Consider the following 14721-nt stretch of genomic DNA (forward strand, 5'->3'; position numbering starts at 1 on the left):
GGAAGGGATGGCAATTTTACTTCTTACCACAATTAGTGTAAACATTTTCATGCAAAAATGATAAACAAGTTGGTAGAGAATACCTTCATTTTTCCGGGATTTCACCAATGTGACTTTGGTGGGTTTGGCAGGCTGACTGGAGGCCACAGATCGCCTATCAGACCGTGGGGACAAACTCCTCTCTCTGCTTGCACTTCTATCCCTTGCCCAACTCTTCTCACTCCTTCTACTGACCAGACCGCCACGACTGCTTCTTGGGTCATGGACTTCCTCATCGTAACTATCTTCTTCATTCTCAGACACTGGTTCAGGATCAGGACGACTAACTGGTATCTGAACTTTCTTCTTCCTCCGAATGGTCTACAAATAAAGATTACAAAGAAGCTGACTGATTTCCATATATACTTTCATTTCTAAGAGAAAGGAAAATTACAGTTTTCTGGTCCCTTATCAATTAATCTAATTATGTATCAGAGACACACAATACACAAAAAATTTTAACAGATTACTAGGAAATACATTTCCATAATGGTTGTGTTTTCTAAACAGATCTGGTTAAGAACCAAATCTGGAATAGTGAGGCAAATGAAGTCCTTAGTTACTTAATTCAGAAAAGATTTTCTAGGTATAATAATCACAAGCTTAAAGAAAAACTAGTAATTATGGGTGGTTGAAATAAAGGATGGGGCACTGTACTCTAATACCATCAAATATACTGTAGTTGTTACCAAGCAAACTTGCAAGCCCAACTTGGCACCTTGAAATTTTCAAAATCCATCAATATCAAGGCCCGTAACTGTCCTACTGAAACCCTTAACAGAGAAATTTACTGTACTTCCACACTAACATTCAACTTAGTAAAGTTGGAGCTAGTAACTCTGTTATATTTCACCAATACAAACTACTTTCGGTTTCTGTATCTCTCCAATTTATAATTTCTCATCTTGGTATAAATCCCATCTTCTGGTTTTCTTTCCTCAATGACTCTGATAAGTGGTTCAATCTTCCCTGTTCATTTATTTCCTTCACTTTCTGTAGGTTCAAGATCTACAAGCGATACCTTTTGATTGAGTGGCCTCTTAATCCCTGGACTGTGTGCACCTCGCCTTCTCACCCTGATACACCCTGGATCTCTTCAGAGATCTGTAAGATCTTCTTGGGTTAACACTCCTTGTCTCTATTTTTGATGCCTTGATCTACTTAAACTTTTCTATTCCCATCTTCTTTCCGATTCCTTTCTCATCTGTTCTCCCAGTCCATTAATTCCTTCCTGGTTTCACCTGCCTTCCTCCCAAGTTTTCGTGAAATGTCATGCTGTGATATTTAAATGACTTTCTCTTGACCTCTCAATCACCTGCCATGACAAACTCCAGTCCTGTATTATCTTCACCTGCAGATGGCTGCATTTCCACACTTTGCTGAGTAGGTCCTCCATAAATTCATTTTACTTGACAGAATTCTTTTGCTTGTTCAGTAATGCTTTCCTCTGCCTCTTGCCTCTCTATGGAATTTGCTAACACAGGTATTTCAAAACCATTCTCCAAAACCCCAATTGCTTAGCCTGACTTACAGAGATCAGTGCCACTTCACTTCCCCTACACTCCTACGGTTTTTTAGTATCTCATTTATTTAGTCTTCCTTCGGGGCTCAAAGACCAAGTTGATCCTCTTCCTGAATGAATGAAATCCTCCCATATGAGCTCTTATTCTTATCCTTACCCATCTCTAATACCTTCTTCACAGTAACAACCCCTGAAGGTACTTATGACTTTCATCTCTCCCTCAAATTTCTCCTCTGCCTACTACTAATCTGCTAATTAATCTTCTATTCCTTTGTCTTGCTACAAGTTATCCTATCTCCTCCCTCTGTGGCTAATTTTCTTCAGAGGGCTGCTCTACACTTAATACTGCTCGCTGTTCCTTTCTACTACCAAGGGTGATCAGAGAAGGCCCTTCTGAGGAAACAACACTGAAGCTGAAGCAGCAGCAAGATGCCAACACAGGACAAGAACAGCTCAGTTCCCTGTTAGGAACTGAGAGAAGGCTGCCTCTCTTTCCACCCTCTGCGCCCCACAGCTCAGGCCCTTATCAAGTAACATTTACTGTAAAGCATTCTTAACTGACTCTCTGCATTTTAGTCTCACCTCTATTTCAATCTCCAACAAACTATTTTAGAAGTAATACTTTTGCAGTATTACTTTAAATCTTCAGTTCCCCCCCTAGCAACATACAAACAAAAACAGAGTAACCAGATGAGAACCAGGAGCTTTCCATGTCTTCCTCTAAGAGAGTGCCTGCCACCTCTTTGGAAATTTACTGTACCTGAAACTACTCTCAATGTCCGATGTGCATTATGGTTATGACTGTGTATACCCATCTATCCTATTACGATTCAAGTTCCTTGGGGAAGGTCTTTACCGTGCATTTAACTATACCTATAATGAAATATTTGCAACCAGTTAAGTGCTTAACCTATTGAAAAATATCCAATCCTGTTATAATTCTCTATGTATATTATAATTAATGGTCATAAACCTACAAGAAGATATTTAGCAGGTTTGACAATTATGCTTGATTTTAACACTGAAAATTTTGAAAGAGAAATTTGGGGGGAAATGCCTACTTCAAAACAGTTTAGCTAAATTAAAGATTCAAATGTAAAATAAAACAATGAAATTCTACAAGTACTAGAATAAAATAAAGGATATATGCTTTTATAACTCTGGTAAGGTAAAGGTCTTTGTAAGCCTGACACCAAAGGCAGAACCAACCAAGTAAACATCTGACAGACATGACAACACAAAAACGAAAGCATTTCAGTGCTGAAACGAAATGACATAAAAACAAGCCCCCAATCACCATAAACAACTTACACTCACAAAAGCAAATGGGCAAACAATACATGTAGTATATATGACATAAGGCTAACCATCCTAATATATACAGCTCTCTAGTACGACAATCATCACCACAGCGATGCAAAGGAATAAGCAAAAAAGAAACATAAATGGGCAGTATATACACTACGAGATGATCAAACTCATTTGTACTGTAGAATATTTCATTTGAATTACTACGTTCAGACTGTTGGCCAAAGATTTAAAAACTGTTGATAAAATTGGACTCTCAATACCCTATTGGCTTTCTGAAGGGCACCGGGAATACATATATCAAGTCATTCATGCCTTCTGACTGAAAAGCCACTCCTAAGAAGTTATTCCTAAACAGTAACTGAACAGGTAGGTAGAAACACAATGATCTTCAACACAGTATTTTTTTTTAATACTTGTAGAAACCAGACACTGAAATGCCCACCCATGAATGGGCTAGGTAAGTAGCCACATGGAGATATACTGAAGTGCTCACAGAGGTCATCTCTAGGAGATGTTTCTGCCCAATCATTTATTTCATAATGCTTTTTTAGGATGGTCAGAATTTTAGTAAAAATTATACATGCTCACTGTGTCATAAACAATTTCTAACTTCACTTATTGTTAAAGCTAAATTACCCTATTTATGGTAATTACATTATCTCATAGGGTTCTACCATTTTAGTTCAACAGAAAAGAAATAATTTATTTGCTTAATACCCAAGGAGCTCTTAGTTTATGGAAAGATAATCATATAAACAACCAACCACCCCAATGTAAGAGCACAGGGAAGAAAAGAGATTAGCCGGGGGGGGGGAGCTGGTTATTCAGAACTGAAAAAAAAAAACTAAAGAAGCAAAAACAATGTATATAATGACCCTGAGGTTCTGATTATGGCCGGGGATGAATTAAAAGTTAAGAAAGACACCTCACAATGAAAGACCACAATCTAAGACAATGGGGTTTTATTCTAAAAGTCATATGGCAATGATAAACTTAACAAGGTAAGACATGATCCAATCACTTCAAATGTAGAAATGAACAACAGCTCTCTGCTGATTAAAACACCGTTCTACCCAATCCCCCTATAACCTCTCCCTATAGAGCAAAAAACACTTGCCCAACCTTCCTAAGTTCTGCCTTTCCAATTCATATAGCTAAGTACGGTCAGAGCAAAATCCACCCTTGAAGCTGCCCCAAATCCTTTTCCTATTTCAAATTCATTACAGGTTTTAGACCTACTTCTTATAAAATAATTTCTATGGGACAGGTCCAGGATGTAGGAATACAACTTTCTTAGATGCATTATTAATGTGGAGTGTATATGTTGAATATTTTGCATGGCAAACAAAATAGCTCAACATTTCAGAGGAACAGAGAGCTTAAAAAGTTGGGGTTATAGGTACTCACAACCTTATGTACAGAGATAAAAACCCAAATTACCTAAGATGCTCACCGTGGAATGTGCAACCGAAAAACACTATAAATAATAATAACAATACTCAGGATCAGCAGCTAAGGCAAGCAGGCTAAAACTCACTCAATTTTAAGATAAGCAATTATAAAAATCAGCAATTTGCTTCTGTAAACACTACAATCTCATGTTCTAAAAACTGTTTAAAAACTCTACCACCCACTAGCCAGTATGTATATGAACTGTGATTTAAAAATAACATTACAGCTATAAAAATGTAATTACAATGAAGTTGTGAAAATATATACTCAAAAGAAGATGTCTGTCATTTAGAATGCAGTAACTCAACAGTGGGTCTACTGCAATTTGAGAAAACTCTCACCTCACCAGCATTAACACTGGTGTGGAAATAAACCATATGGCAAGCAGCCTACACAAGGGAAGAGGGCCTAGCAACTGTGGGGTGCAGAGTCTCAGGGAATACACCTTCTAGATCTCACCAAATCCCTAAGGTCAAAACACAGTGCAGGCCTTCCCCTCACACCCTCTCCCTTCCACTGGGTCCACTGTGGTTCTGAGTGTCTGCAAGAAAGCAGAAAATAGACAAGGCAGGGCAAACCATCTAGATGCCTACTCTGCCTCTTCTTTCTGCTCTTTATACCTGAACTAAGGCCTCAAAGCAGTGCCTTTATCATTCCTTTCAGAAGCTAGATGGGCAAAAACCTGGGGGAGGAGCAAAGTGGGTAAAAAGTAGCTAATATGCACCTAAACATGGATGTAATTTTAAATAGGACTTTTACATTAAATCCACTTTGTGCCACATTTGCTTAGTTTTACCTGTGATTTGAGGCCAGTTATCAAGAGTTAACTGAATTTCTTTTCCCTTACTTAAAAAAAAAAAAAAAAAAAGACTTCTTGCAGAAATAATGAAATAGAAGACAGATTCCAGCTATATACTGTAACAGTAACATTAAAATGCACCCTGAACAACCCTACAAAGAGAATCTTACCACTTTCTCTCTCCTCAAACTGTATCACAGTAACAAGGAAAGTGGTTGATGATGTATGTGTTCAAGGGACAATGTAAAACTTGCCCATTAAAAAAATCCTGTAACAGAAAACAGGGCTAACTATTTCAAACAGACTACATGCCAAGATTCAGTCTAACTTAAGTACTTAAAAAAGAAGGAAAGATTAAGCCATAAAAAGGTGACCATTCAATCACCCCCACCTTTCCTCTTCAATTAAAAAAAAAAAAAATCCTAGTATCTAAACTTTGAGAAAATATACACACAGTGATAAAACATACTACCAGTATTAGAAGAAACACTCTTGTAAGCTAACTTTAGAACTACTGATCGAGTTTTCATTTTCTTAAAGGGTTAAGATGAATTAAAAAACCAGAAACATACCAACGATAAAGTTGATACTTTTACTAAATTAAAGGTAAAAGATACTTACAATTTTTGCATTCTTCCCACTTTTCCTCAGTTGCTGAACAGCAAAAGCATGTTCAACATTATCCATTGAAACTCCATTAACCATTGCAACTCGGTCATTTTCCCTAAAGAAAAAAAGGTCACCAAAATAACGTTAGAAAAAAACACACAGACAAGTTTGTGAATATATTTTCAAGATGGGTACTTCCACAAAAATACTTAATTATAGGCTAGTTAACCTATTTGTCTTCAGATCAATGATACAATAATGTCAAACGATTTACTTTCTGATCTCCTACGTTTAGTAACTAACCACAGGCCATTAATTTTTTTAAATCATTAATACAATGTTTTTACAAAAGAGTGAAACAATACAAAAAATAATTTTTGGTTGTACAATTAGAGGGCATTAAATAATATTATGTTACATAGCTGGAAAAAATTACTCCCTTTTTAAAAAATAAAGTCTTTCTCCTTCTAGGTTTCTTTCAATCCTTCTGACTATACGCTCACTTTTCTGCGAGCTAGTGTATCTTTGCCTCTCTTTATCTTGCTTATCTTAACTGAACAATAAGGACAAGATTAAGGGTGAGAGGTTCCTGAAGGCTAAATCCCATCCCAAACTGAGTAAAAAGTTTTCTCTTCACCATCTTAATTTTTACAGTGACCACCTATTTAAGGTAAGGGATACTAGTTTTCCATTTATGATAGAGATAAGTAGTAGATAAGTATGTTAATTTAAAGAAATCACTAGCAGAGTATGCCAGGAACTAAGGGTAGGAACGGTGCTTGTTACACAGGTGCCCAGAAGAAACATGCTTACTGTAGCTGTCCTTCAGCAGGTCCCCCTTTCAGCACATCTGAAATTACTATGGAAGTTTCCCCACTCTGAAAATGAGGGTTGTCTCTTCCACCAGATATTGCAATTCCAAATCCAAATCCAGGAGCCTAAAGTAGTAATTACAGAAAAACAACTGTTCATTGTATCATACAATCTAAAAAAGTTTAAATATAAAAATTACAGTCTTATTATATCCATGATCCAAACACTTGCTTGCGTGGATACATATCAGAATGATCTATCCTGGTATGGGAATGCATATTCTAATAAATTAATTGCTGGACATAAAAGAATATTAAAATTTGCTGATTACATGAATGAATGCGAAGTACTAAAATACATTTAAAAATTCTAAACACTGAAATCCTGCATTTATTTTTGATTATCAGAAGAGCTCCTGAAGGTACTGGCAGTGCACTAGTGTGATCATCACAAATACAGGCAACTAATGTATAGAATGAACACTTAATTAGTATAAACATCTGGTGCCATTTTGTATAATAAAGTATCAATAGCTGTGGAAATCAAATATGTTATTTCAACTTCCTTCAATTATGCTAAAAATCTCTTTAGAAGTAGTGATTTAGAGTAATGTCTTATATGCACATTGCAAATAACAGAAAGTAGAATCATATCAAACCATTTAAAATATATTTTTAATTAAAGAAAGTAACAAATGATATACTTCTAAATGAGCTGAAAATCTTAATCACAATGACTAAGGGCAGACCAATACAAAGAAAATTCAAAATATTTCCAAGTTATTAAAAACTACCTAATCTCAAAAAAAATCTGTACCATTCCCTTGAAAGGAAATGAACCATTCAGAGTAGTCTAAAGAAACATCAAATATTTTCCTAGGGTTCCAGAATCACTAAAGCAGAGGTGTTTTCATATAAATTGTACTATACTACACACTACAGTCCAAACCACCTGATGATATAGGTTGTCCAGTGCACAACAAAGGAGACCACATCCGCCATGGACTAGGTATAGGTCATGACCTTCTCCTCCCACCCCAAAGCCTACTGAAGCAGCAAAAGAAAAAGAAAGAAGAAAAACTTTTTTTTTTTTTAAGATTTTATTTATTTATTTGAGAGAGAGAGAATGAGAGACAGAGAGCACGAGACGGAAGAGGGTCAGAGGGAGAAGCAGACCCCCCGCTGAGCAGGGAGCCCGATGTGGGACTCGATCCCGGGACTCCAGGATCACGACCTGAGCCGAAGGCAGTTGCTTAACCAACTGAGCCACCCAGGTGCCCCGAAAAACTCTTCTTAAAAAAGAATAAAAACTGGGGCGTGTAGGTGGCTCATTCCATTAAGCATCTGCCTTTGGCAGGGCCCTGGGATCAAGCCCCACATTGGGCTCCCCGCTCAGGGGGGAGCCTGCCTCTTCTTTTCGCTCTGCCATTCCCCCCACTTGTGCTCTGTAGCTCTCTTTCTCTGTCAAATAAATAAAAATCTTAAAAAAAAAAAAAAAAAAAAGAATAAACACCAGTAATTCCACTCATAGGTATATACCCCCCTCAAATTAAAACATATGTCCACACAAAGACTTAAACCCAAACGTCCATAGCAGCAGCATTCATAATAGCCGAAAAAGGGAAAACAACCCAAATGTCCATCAACTGATGAGTGGATTAAAAAAAATGTGGTATATCCATACGACGGAATATTATTTGCAATAAAAAGAAATGAAGCACTAACACATGCTGTAAAAGAAGCCAATCACAAAAGACCACATATAGTATAAGTCCATTTATAAGAAATGTTCAGAAAAGACAAATCTGTAAAAGCAGAAAGACAAATCTATAAACTGGTGGCTGTCTAAAGCAAGGAATGGAAAAGGATGGAGAGACTGGGGAGTAATGGCTTAAGGTAGAGTATTTCTTTTGAGGGTAATAAAAAGATTTTAAGAAATGACGTGGTAATGGTCATACAATTCTGTGAACATACTAAGAACCACTGAATTGTATGCTTTGAAGGGTGAATTGCATGGTATGTGAATTATATTGCAATAAAGCTAATGCAAAAAAAAGGTTAATGTCGAAAAAAATAAACAGGAAAACCCTGGGTAGCCAAAAACAATGGCATCTGTATGAATCCATCTCCCTATATATACCCTCACAAAATAATACTACAAGAATAAATCACTACATAAAACCATTCCCTTGGTATAACTCAAAGACCAACAATATCCAAATTTCAAAACAGAAACAGGCTTAAAATTTCAAAAATAAGAAATGATTAGAAAGAAACAACTGTTGGCACAGAATTAGGAAACACAAGAAACTACAGAACAAATTCAAATAAACCCAGATGAACCAGGGGCACCTGGGTGGCTCAGTCAATTAAGCATCTGCCTTCGGCTCATCATGATCCCAGGGTCCTGGGATCCAGCCCCGCATCAGGCTCCCTGCTCAGTGGGTGTCTGCTTCTCCCTCAGCCCCTTCCCATCCCCCACTGCTTGTGCGCTCACACGCTCTAATTAATTAATTAATTAAATTTTTTAAAAAGGCAAAGAAAAAGAAAACCCAGATGAGCCAGATAATTCCTAGGGAAATACAGATTACTGAAATGACTATCAGAAACTAAAATTTAACGTAATTTAAACAATGCAATTTCTGGAGATGAAGGAGAGAAAATTATCCCACAAAAAAAGCACCAGCCACAGATGATTTCATAAGGGAATTCTTCAAGACATCATTGTCCAGGTAGCCTCAAAGCTCCATAAATTGTTCCAGAGCACTGAAAATGAAGGAAAGCTTCTCAACTTTTTATAAAGCAACTATAATATTAACATCTAAATGACAGTGGCTATCCATAAAAGGAGAACCTCACTCCAAATATTAAAGCCCAAAATGATTTCTATATAACTATACAAAAAGTACTAAGCAAAAAAAGAGCAAACAGAAGGCAACTTCCTACAAATACTCCATGACAAAGGAATTTATTACAGGAATGCAAGATTCATGTATAAGGAAATTCACTGGTATCATACATATATCCTATTACTAAATCTAAAGGAAAAAAAATTCTGTGATTATATTCACAGACCTTAAAAAGGCCTTTGGGGCGCCTGGGTGGCTCAGTTGGTTAAACGACTGCCTTCGGCTCAGGTCATGATCCTGGAGTCCCGGGATCGAGTCCCACATCGGGCTCCCAGCTCAGCGGGGGGTCTGCTTCCCCCTCTGCCCTCTTCCCTCTCGTGCTGTCTCTCATTCTCTCTCTCTCAAATAAATAAAATCTTTAAAAAAAAAAAAAAAAGGCCTTTGAAAAAATCCAACAGTTACTAGTAAGAAATAAAAAGTTCAAGAAAATTCATTCAATCTCTTGTAATAGTTGCTTTTTATTAAAGTACACGAAGAAAATCCAGCTTCACACACATACGTGGTTAAAAAAAGGAAGTTATTTTAGTAGTCCTTTTAGGTGATTATGGATATTCATGGTTGATTTTATACCAAAACTTGGTGTGAGTTTCTTAACAGTTGCAGTGTACAATCTGAAACCTATCAATGAACTTTTTGTACTCAAATACCCATTGGCAGGTTTTGCACTTCCAATGGGTATTTTATCCATCACGGTTTTATAATAGCATGCCTTGGTCATTTGAAAAATACTTAGGCAAACCTTTCAAATGATGACATATTTCATTATATATTTTTTAAAAATTGTGTATTGTGGTGCCTGGGTGGCTTGGTCGGTTAAACATCTGACTTCGGCTCAGGTCAAGTAAAAATAGTGTTACATACACAGACATACACACAAATTGTTTCCAATTCAGTCACACAGGTACTTCAGTATAAAGTGTCTTATGCATATATCCCATTTCAATGCATAATTTTAAAACTACTCAAAAGCTGAGACGTGGTAAAACTAAAACGAGTAATTTTTACCGCTTTGAATCATTCTGAAACTTGGAACTGTTCTTTAAACTGTGAGTGTGTGGCAGTGACTGTTAAGTAACGTCTGGTGCCACTGCCTTGATTTGGGCTATGGCGGCTAGTTTTACCCACCACTGCTTCTGTACCTTTACTACAAATTTAACTATAGTGAAAAAGACAAGGAACATTTTCATACTATTAGGAAAATAATTTGCCCTGGAGCCTAAAAAGGTTTCAGAGACCTTTTGGGGTCCTCAGGCCATACTTTGAAACCACTGATATTAGGAACTACTAAAAAATAAGAAAAAGAGGAAAAAGAACCCACCAAGAACAACAATAAAACAATGAAACAGATTATTTGCACAAGATATATAAGATGTTAAAACTCATAATTAGAGAAATGCAAATGAAAACCACACAGTGAATGGTAAAACTTAAAAGTACGAAGACATTTTGTTGGGAAGGCTGTAGAGAAAAAGGTACTCTTACACACTGCGGATGGATATGTAAACTATAATTCTTTAGGAATTTGTTAATACCTAACAAAATTACAAAAGAACTAATCTTTTGACAGAGCAAACCAATTTCTAGGAATTAAAAAAAAATTTTTTTTTGAAGATTTTATTTATTTGACAGAGAGAGACACAGCAAGAAAGGGAACACAAGCAGGGGGAGCGGGAGAGGGAGAAGCAAGCTTTCCATGGAGCAGGGAGCCTGATGCGGGGCTCGATCCCAGGACCCTGGGATCACGACCTGAGCCAAAGGCAGACGCTTAACGACTGAGCCACACAGGTGCCCCTAATTTCTAGGAATTTACCCTGAAGATACATATACATCTCCAACAATATGAAAATACATACACAGTTATTCCTTGCAGATTGTTTGCTAATTACAAACACTGCGGAAAAACCTAAATGCCCAAAGAATACCTAGAGAGCAGTGGGGAGTAAGGGGTGGGATTATTCTTTTGCTTTTTTTTCCTCCTTGGAAGAGGCTCAGACTAATCTTTTATTCTATATACTTTTATGTTGTTCATTTACATCTTGCTTGGTAATTCTTTTATTTAAAAAATGTTAATATAACACAAAAATATTATAAAGAAATGCTGAAAACATCAGAAACTTTCAATGAGAAAGACAGAGATGAGAAGATAACTTTCCTTACATGTGAGCAAATCTAGGTGTAGTTTTTGGCTGCAGTGAGCCAGGGTCAAAAACCTGGCCTGCACCACTACTTCTAATGCAGCCCTGGCTCTTAGTAAGGCATGTAAATCCTGATCAGTGCTTGCTACAGTTCATTTAATGACTACCCAGAAGTCTGTGGTCCCCACATCTGGCTGGGGATGATAATCAATTGGAAACAGTTTCAAAAGTGCCTGCTGAGGTACAACCCCCGCCTCATACCAATTACCACATATATAGGTTATAGCTTTTGGAGAAGAGCATCAAAGACTTTTACTTTCACCATGTTTTAACCTTTTGAGACCATAAGCAGCCACAAGCAGCAATAACTTAAATGTTTATATCTTTGCCTGGTAGGGACACGGAATTTATGGCCTGGGATCTGTTCAGTTATTTGTCCAGTTTTACTGGACAAAGGAATGCCCATTCCTTTACATACCATTATAACAGCTTTTGCTTTGAGTAGTTGCGACAGGGAACTTACTATCGCCCAAAGAGCTGAAGCAATTTACTATCTGACCCTTTAGAGAAAAGCCCTTTGCCTACTCTTACATGTTAAAGCATTTCTTGATTCCTTAAAAAAAAAGAAAAAGAAAAGAGAAAAGGGAAAAAGTAGTTCCTAAAAGGTGATTCGTTGCAGAAATATCTGGGTAATCTCTTTTCTAAACATTCTTCTCTATTCTCTTCAAAGATGCCCAATTCTCTACTTACAGATTTCCCTGGTTGCCTTCTACTTTTTCTCCTGGTTTTCCACACTACATTTTTACAATCAGCCACCTTAATCCTAGCTTTTTTCGCCAATTATAGTTTTCCTCTTCTCCACTTAATTCTTCCAATCAACCGTCAACATTCTATGGAACTCATTCTAGCTGTTTGTTTTTGCAATGGACCCTGGGATCACTGAATTTTAAAACCAAACAGATCCTTAGCAATCAGCCGATTCAATTTCCTTTTTACAAATGAAGGCAGAGGCCTGGGGTCCTACTTATTCATTATTCATCAGGTGGTGGTCAATTATGTTATTTCTACTTTCTATTATGAGTAATGCTGCTATGAACACTTATGTAAAAGTTATTGTGTGAATAATTTTTTTCCATTTCTGTTGGGTGTAAACCTGGGAGTGGAACTGTTGGGTCACACGGTAATTCATTGCTTAACTTTTGAGGAACTCCCTGTTTTCCATCATGGCTACACCATTTTACATTTCCACCAGCCATATTCCACATCTTTACTGATATCTGTTACTGTCTTCAGTGATAACAGCCATTCTAGTGGGTGAGATAAGATATCTCACTGTGGGTTTTGATGTATATTACCCTGATGGCTAATTTCTGTATCTTTTTTAGAGAAATGTCTATTTAAATCCTTTGTCCATTTTCAATTGAATTACTTGTCTTTTTATTGTTGTTACAGGAGTTTTTATATATTCTGGCTATAAGTCCCTTATCAGATATATGTTTGCAAATATTTTCTTCCATTCTGTGGATTATCCTTTCACTTTCTTGAGGGTGTCCTTTGAAATACAAGCTTTTCATTTTGATGTGATCCAATTTATCTGTTTTCTTTCTCTTTTGTTGTTTGTGCTTTTAACATCATATCTAAGAAACCACTGCCTAAATCAAGGTCACAAAGATTTATTCCTGTTTTCTTCTAAGAATTTTATAGTTTTAACCCTTAAACATTTAAGTCTATGATCCATTTTAAGTTAATTTTGTACATGGTATGAGGTGTAAGTCCAAATCCATTATTTTGCTGGGTGTTGTCCCAGCACCATCAGTTACAAAGACTATACTTTCCCCCACTGTGTTGTCTCGGCATCTTGTTCCAAGCTTACTTCTCATTCAATCACCTCCCCTGCTGAAACACTTGACTACTCACACCCTTAGGATTATCTCCTAACTAGGTTCCTTGCTTTCAACTTCCACCGTTTAATTCTTTAGTATATACTCATTTAATCTTTTATAATGCTTTTTTAGAAAATAAAGATGACCAACTCATTCTTTTAAATTCCTAAATGAAAATTTACTTCATTTCTCAAAGGATCATAAAAACATATATGCATTTTCTAAGAGAATTCTGAAACTAAAGAAAGTGGGGATGTGTCACGGTGGCAAGAGGGATGGAACACAGGACCTTCTGAATGCACTTACCATCTCAAGCTACACACCTGCACTTGCCAATACGATAGCCATTAGACACATGATGACTAAGCACTTAAAACGTGGCTAGTCTTACCTAAAATGTGCTGAAATTGTAAAATGTACATTGGTTTTGGGCGCCTGGGTGGCTCAGTCGGTTAAGCGACTGCCTTCGGCTCAGGTCATGATCCTGGAGTCCCGGGATCGAGTCCCGCATCGGGCTCCCTGCTCAGCAGGGAGTCTGCTTCTCCCTCTGACCCTCCCCCCTCTCATGCTGTCTCTCATTCTCTCTCTCTCAAATAAATAAAATCTTTAAAAAAAAAAATTTACATTGGTTTCATAAGACTCAGTATGAAAAACAAAGTATATCAATTTTTACATATTGAGTACATACAGAAAATGGTATTCTAAACATATTAAGTTAAATAAGATTATAAAATTAACTTCACCTGTATTTTTTAATGTGAAGACTAAAAAATTTTAGATTACATATGTGGTTTGCTTTTGCAGTGTACTGCTACTGGACAATGCTGCTATTACAGACCTCCTAAGAGTGACTTTGTTGAATAGGTGGACCTTCTAGATAATTTTTATTGGACATAACCAAGTACCAAGCACCAAGAGGATATAAAATTAAGATTCCCTACCCTTAAGAAAATTATATAATGCAGTAGGAGATGGAGGAGATGAAAACCTGAGGAAAACATTCATCTGTCACTGAGGATAATAGGACCAGAATCCATGAGGCAAGGAGTTCTGCCTGTTTCTATTCTCTGATATAATTTCAAAGACTACAACAGTGTTTATCAGACAGTGGAGCACCCCAAAATTACTTAGCCTTAAAGATTAAATAGGATTTCAATGGCTTTTAGTATTCTCAGGTGAAGAAAGTTTCCTCTAAAAATGCAAATAGAAGAATGAGGCAATACAGAAGCATACCATATATTATTCTTGAC

The 14721-nt window shown here is 36.8% G+C and overlaps 1 protein-coding gene across 6 annotated transcripts in view; it reads right to left on the reverse strand.

The window, feature by feature from the left end:
• The window catches only part of TJP1 (tight junction protein 1), a 106188-nt gene that overhangs the window by 55828 nt on the left and 35639 nt on the right, over positions 1 to 14721 (reverse strand). For all 6 annotated transcript variants that reach the window (XM_035023991.1, XM_035023990.1, XM_035023989.1 and 3 more), the window contains exons 3-5: positions 6546 to 6670; positions 5745 to 5847; positions 84 to 360 (exon numbers count right to left, since the gene is read on the reverse strand). In XM_035023991.1, coding sequence (XP_034879882.1) covers positions 84 to 360; positions 5745 to 5847; positions 6546 to 6670 — 505 coding nt within the window. The remainder of the gene's footprint in view (positions 1 to 83; positions 361 to 5744; positions 5848 to 6545; positions 6671 to 14721) is intronic.

The sequence above is a fragment of the Mirounga leonina genome, unplaced genomic scaffold (genome assembly GCF_011800145.1).
Source record: "Mirounga leonina isolate KUSES-001 unplaced genomic scaffold, KU_Mleo_1.0 Mir_178, whole genome shotgun sequence".
Taxonomy (NCBI): Eukaryota; Metazoa; Chordata; class Mammalia; order Carnivora; family Phocidae; genus Mirounga; species Mirounga leonina.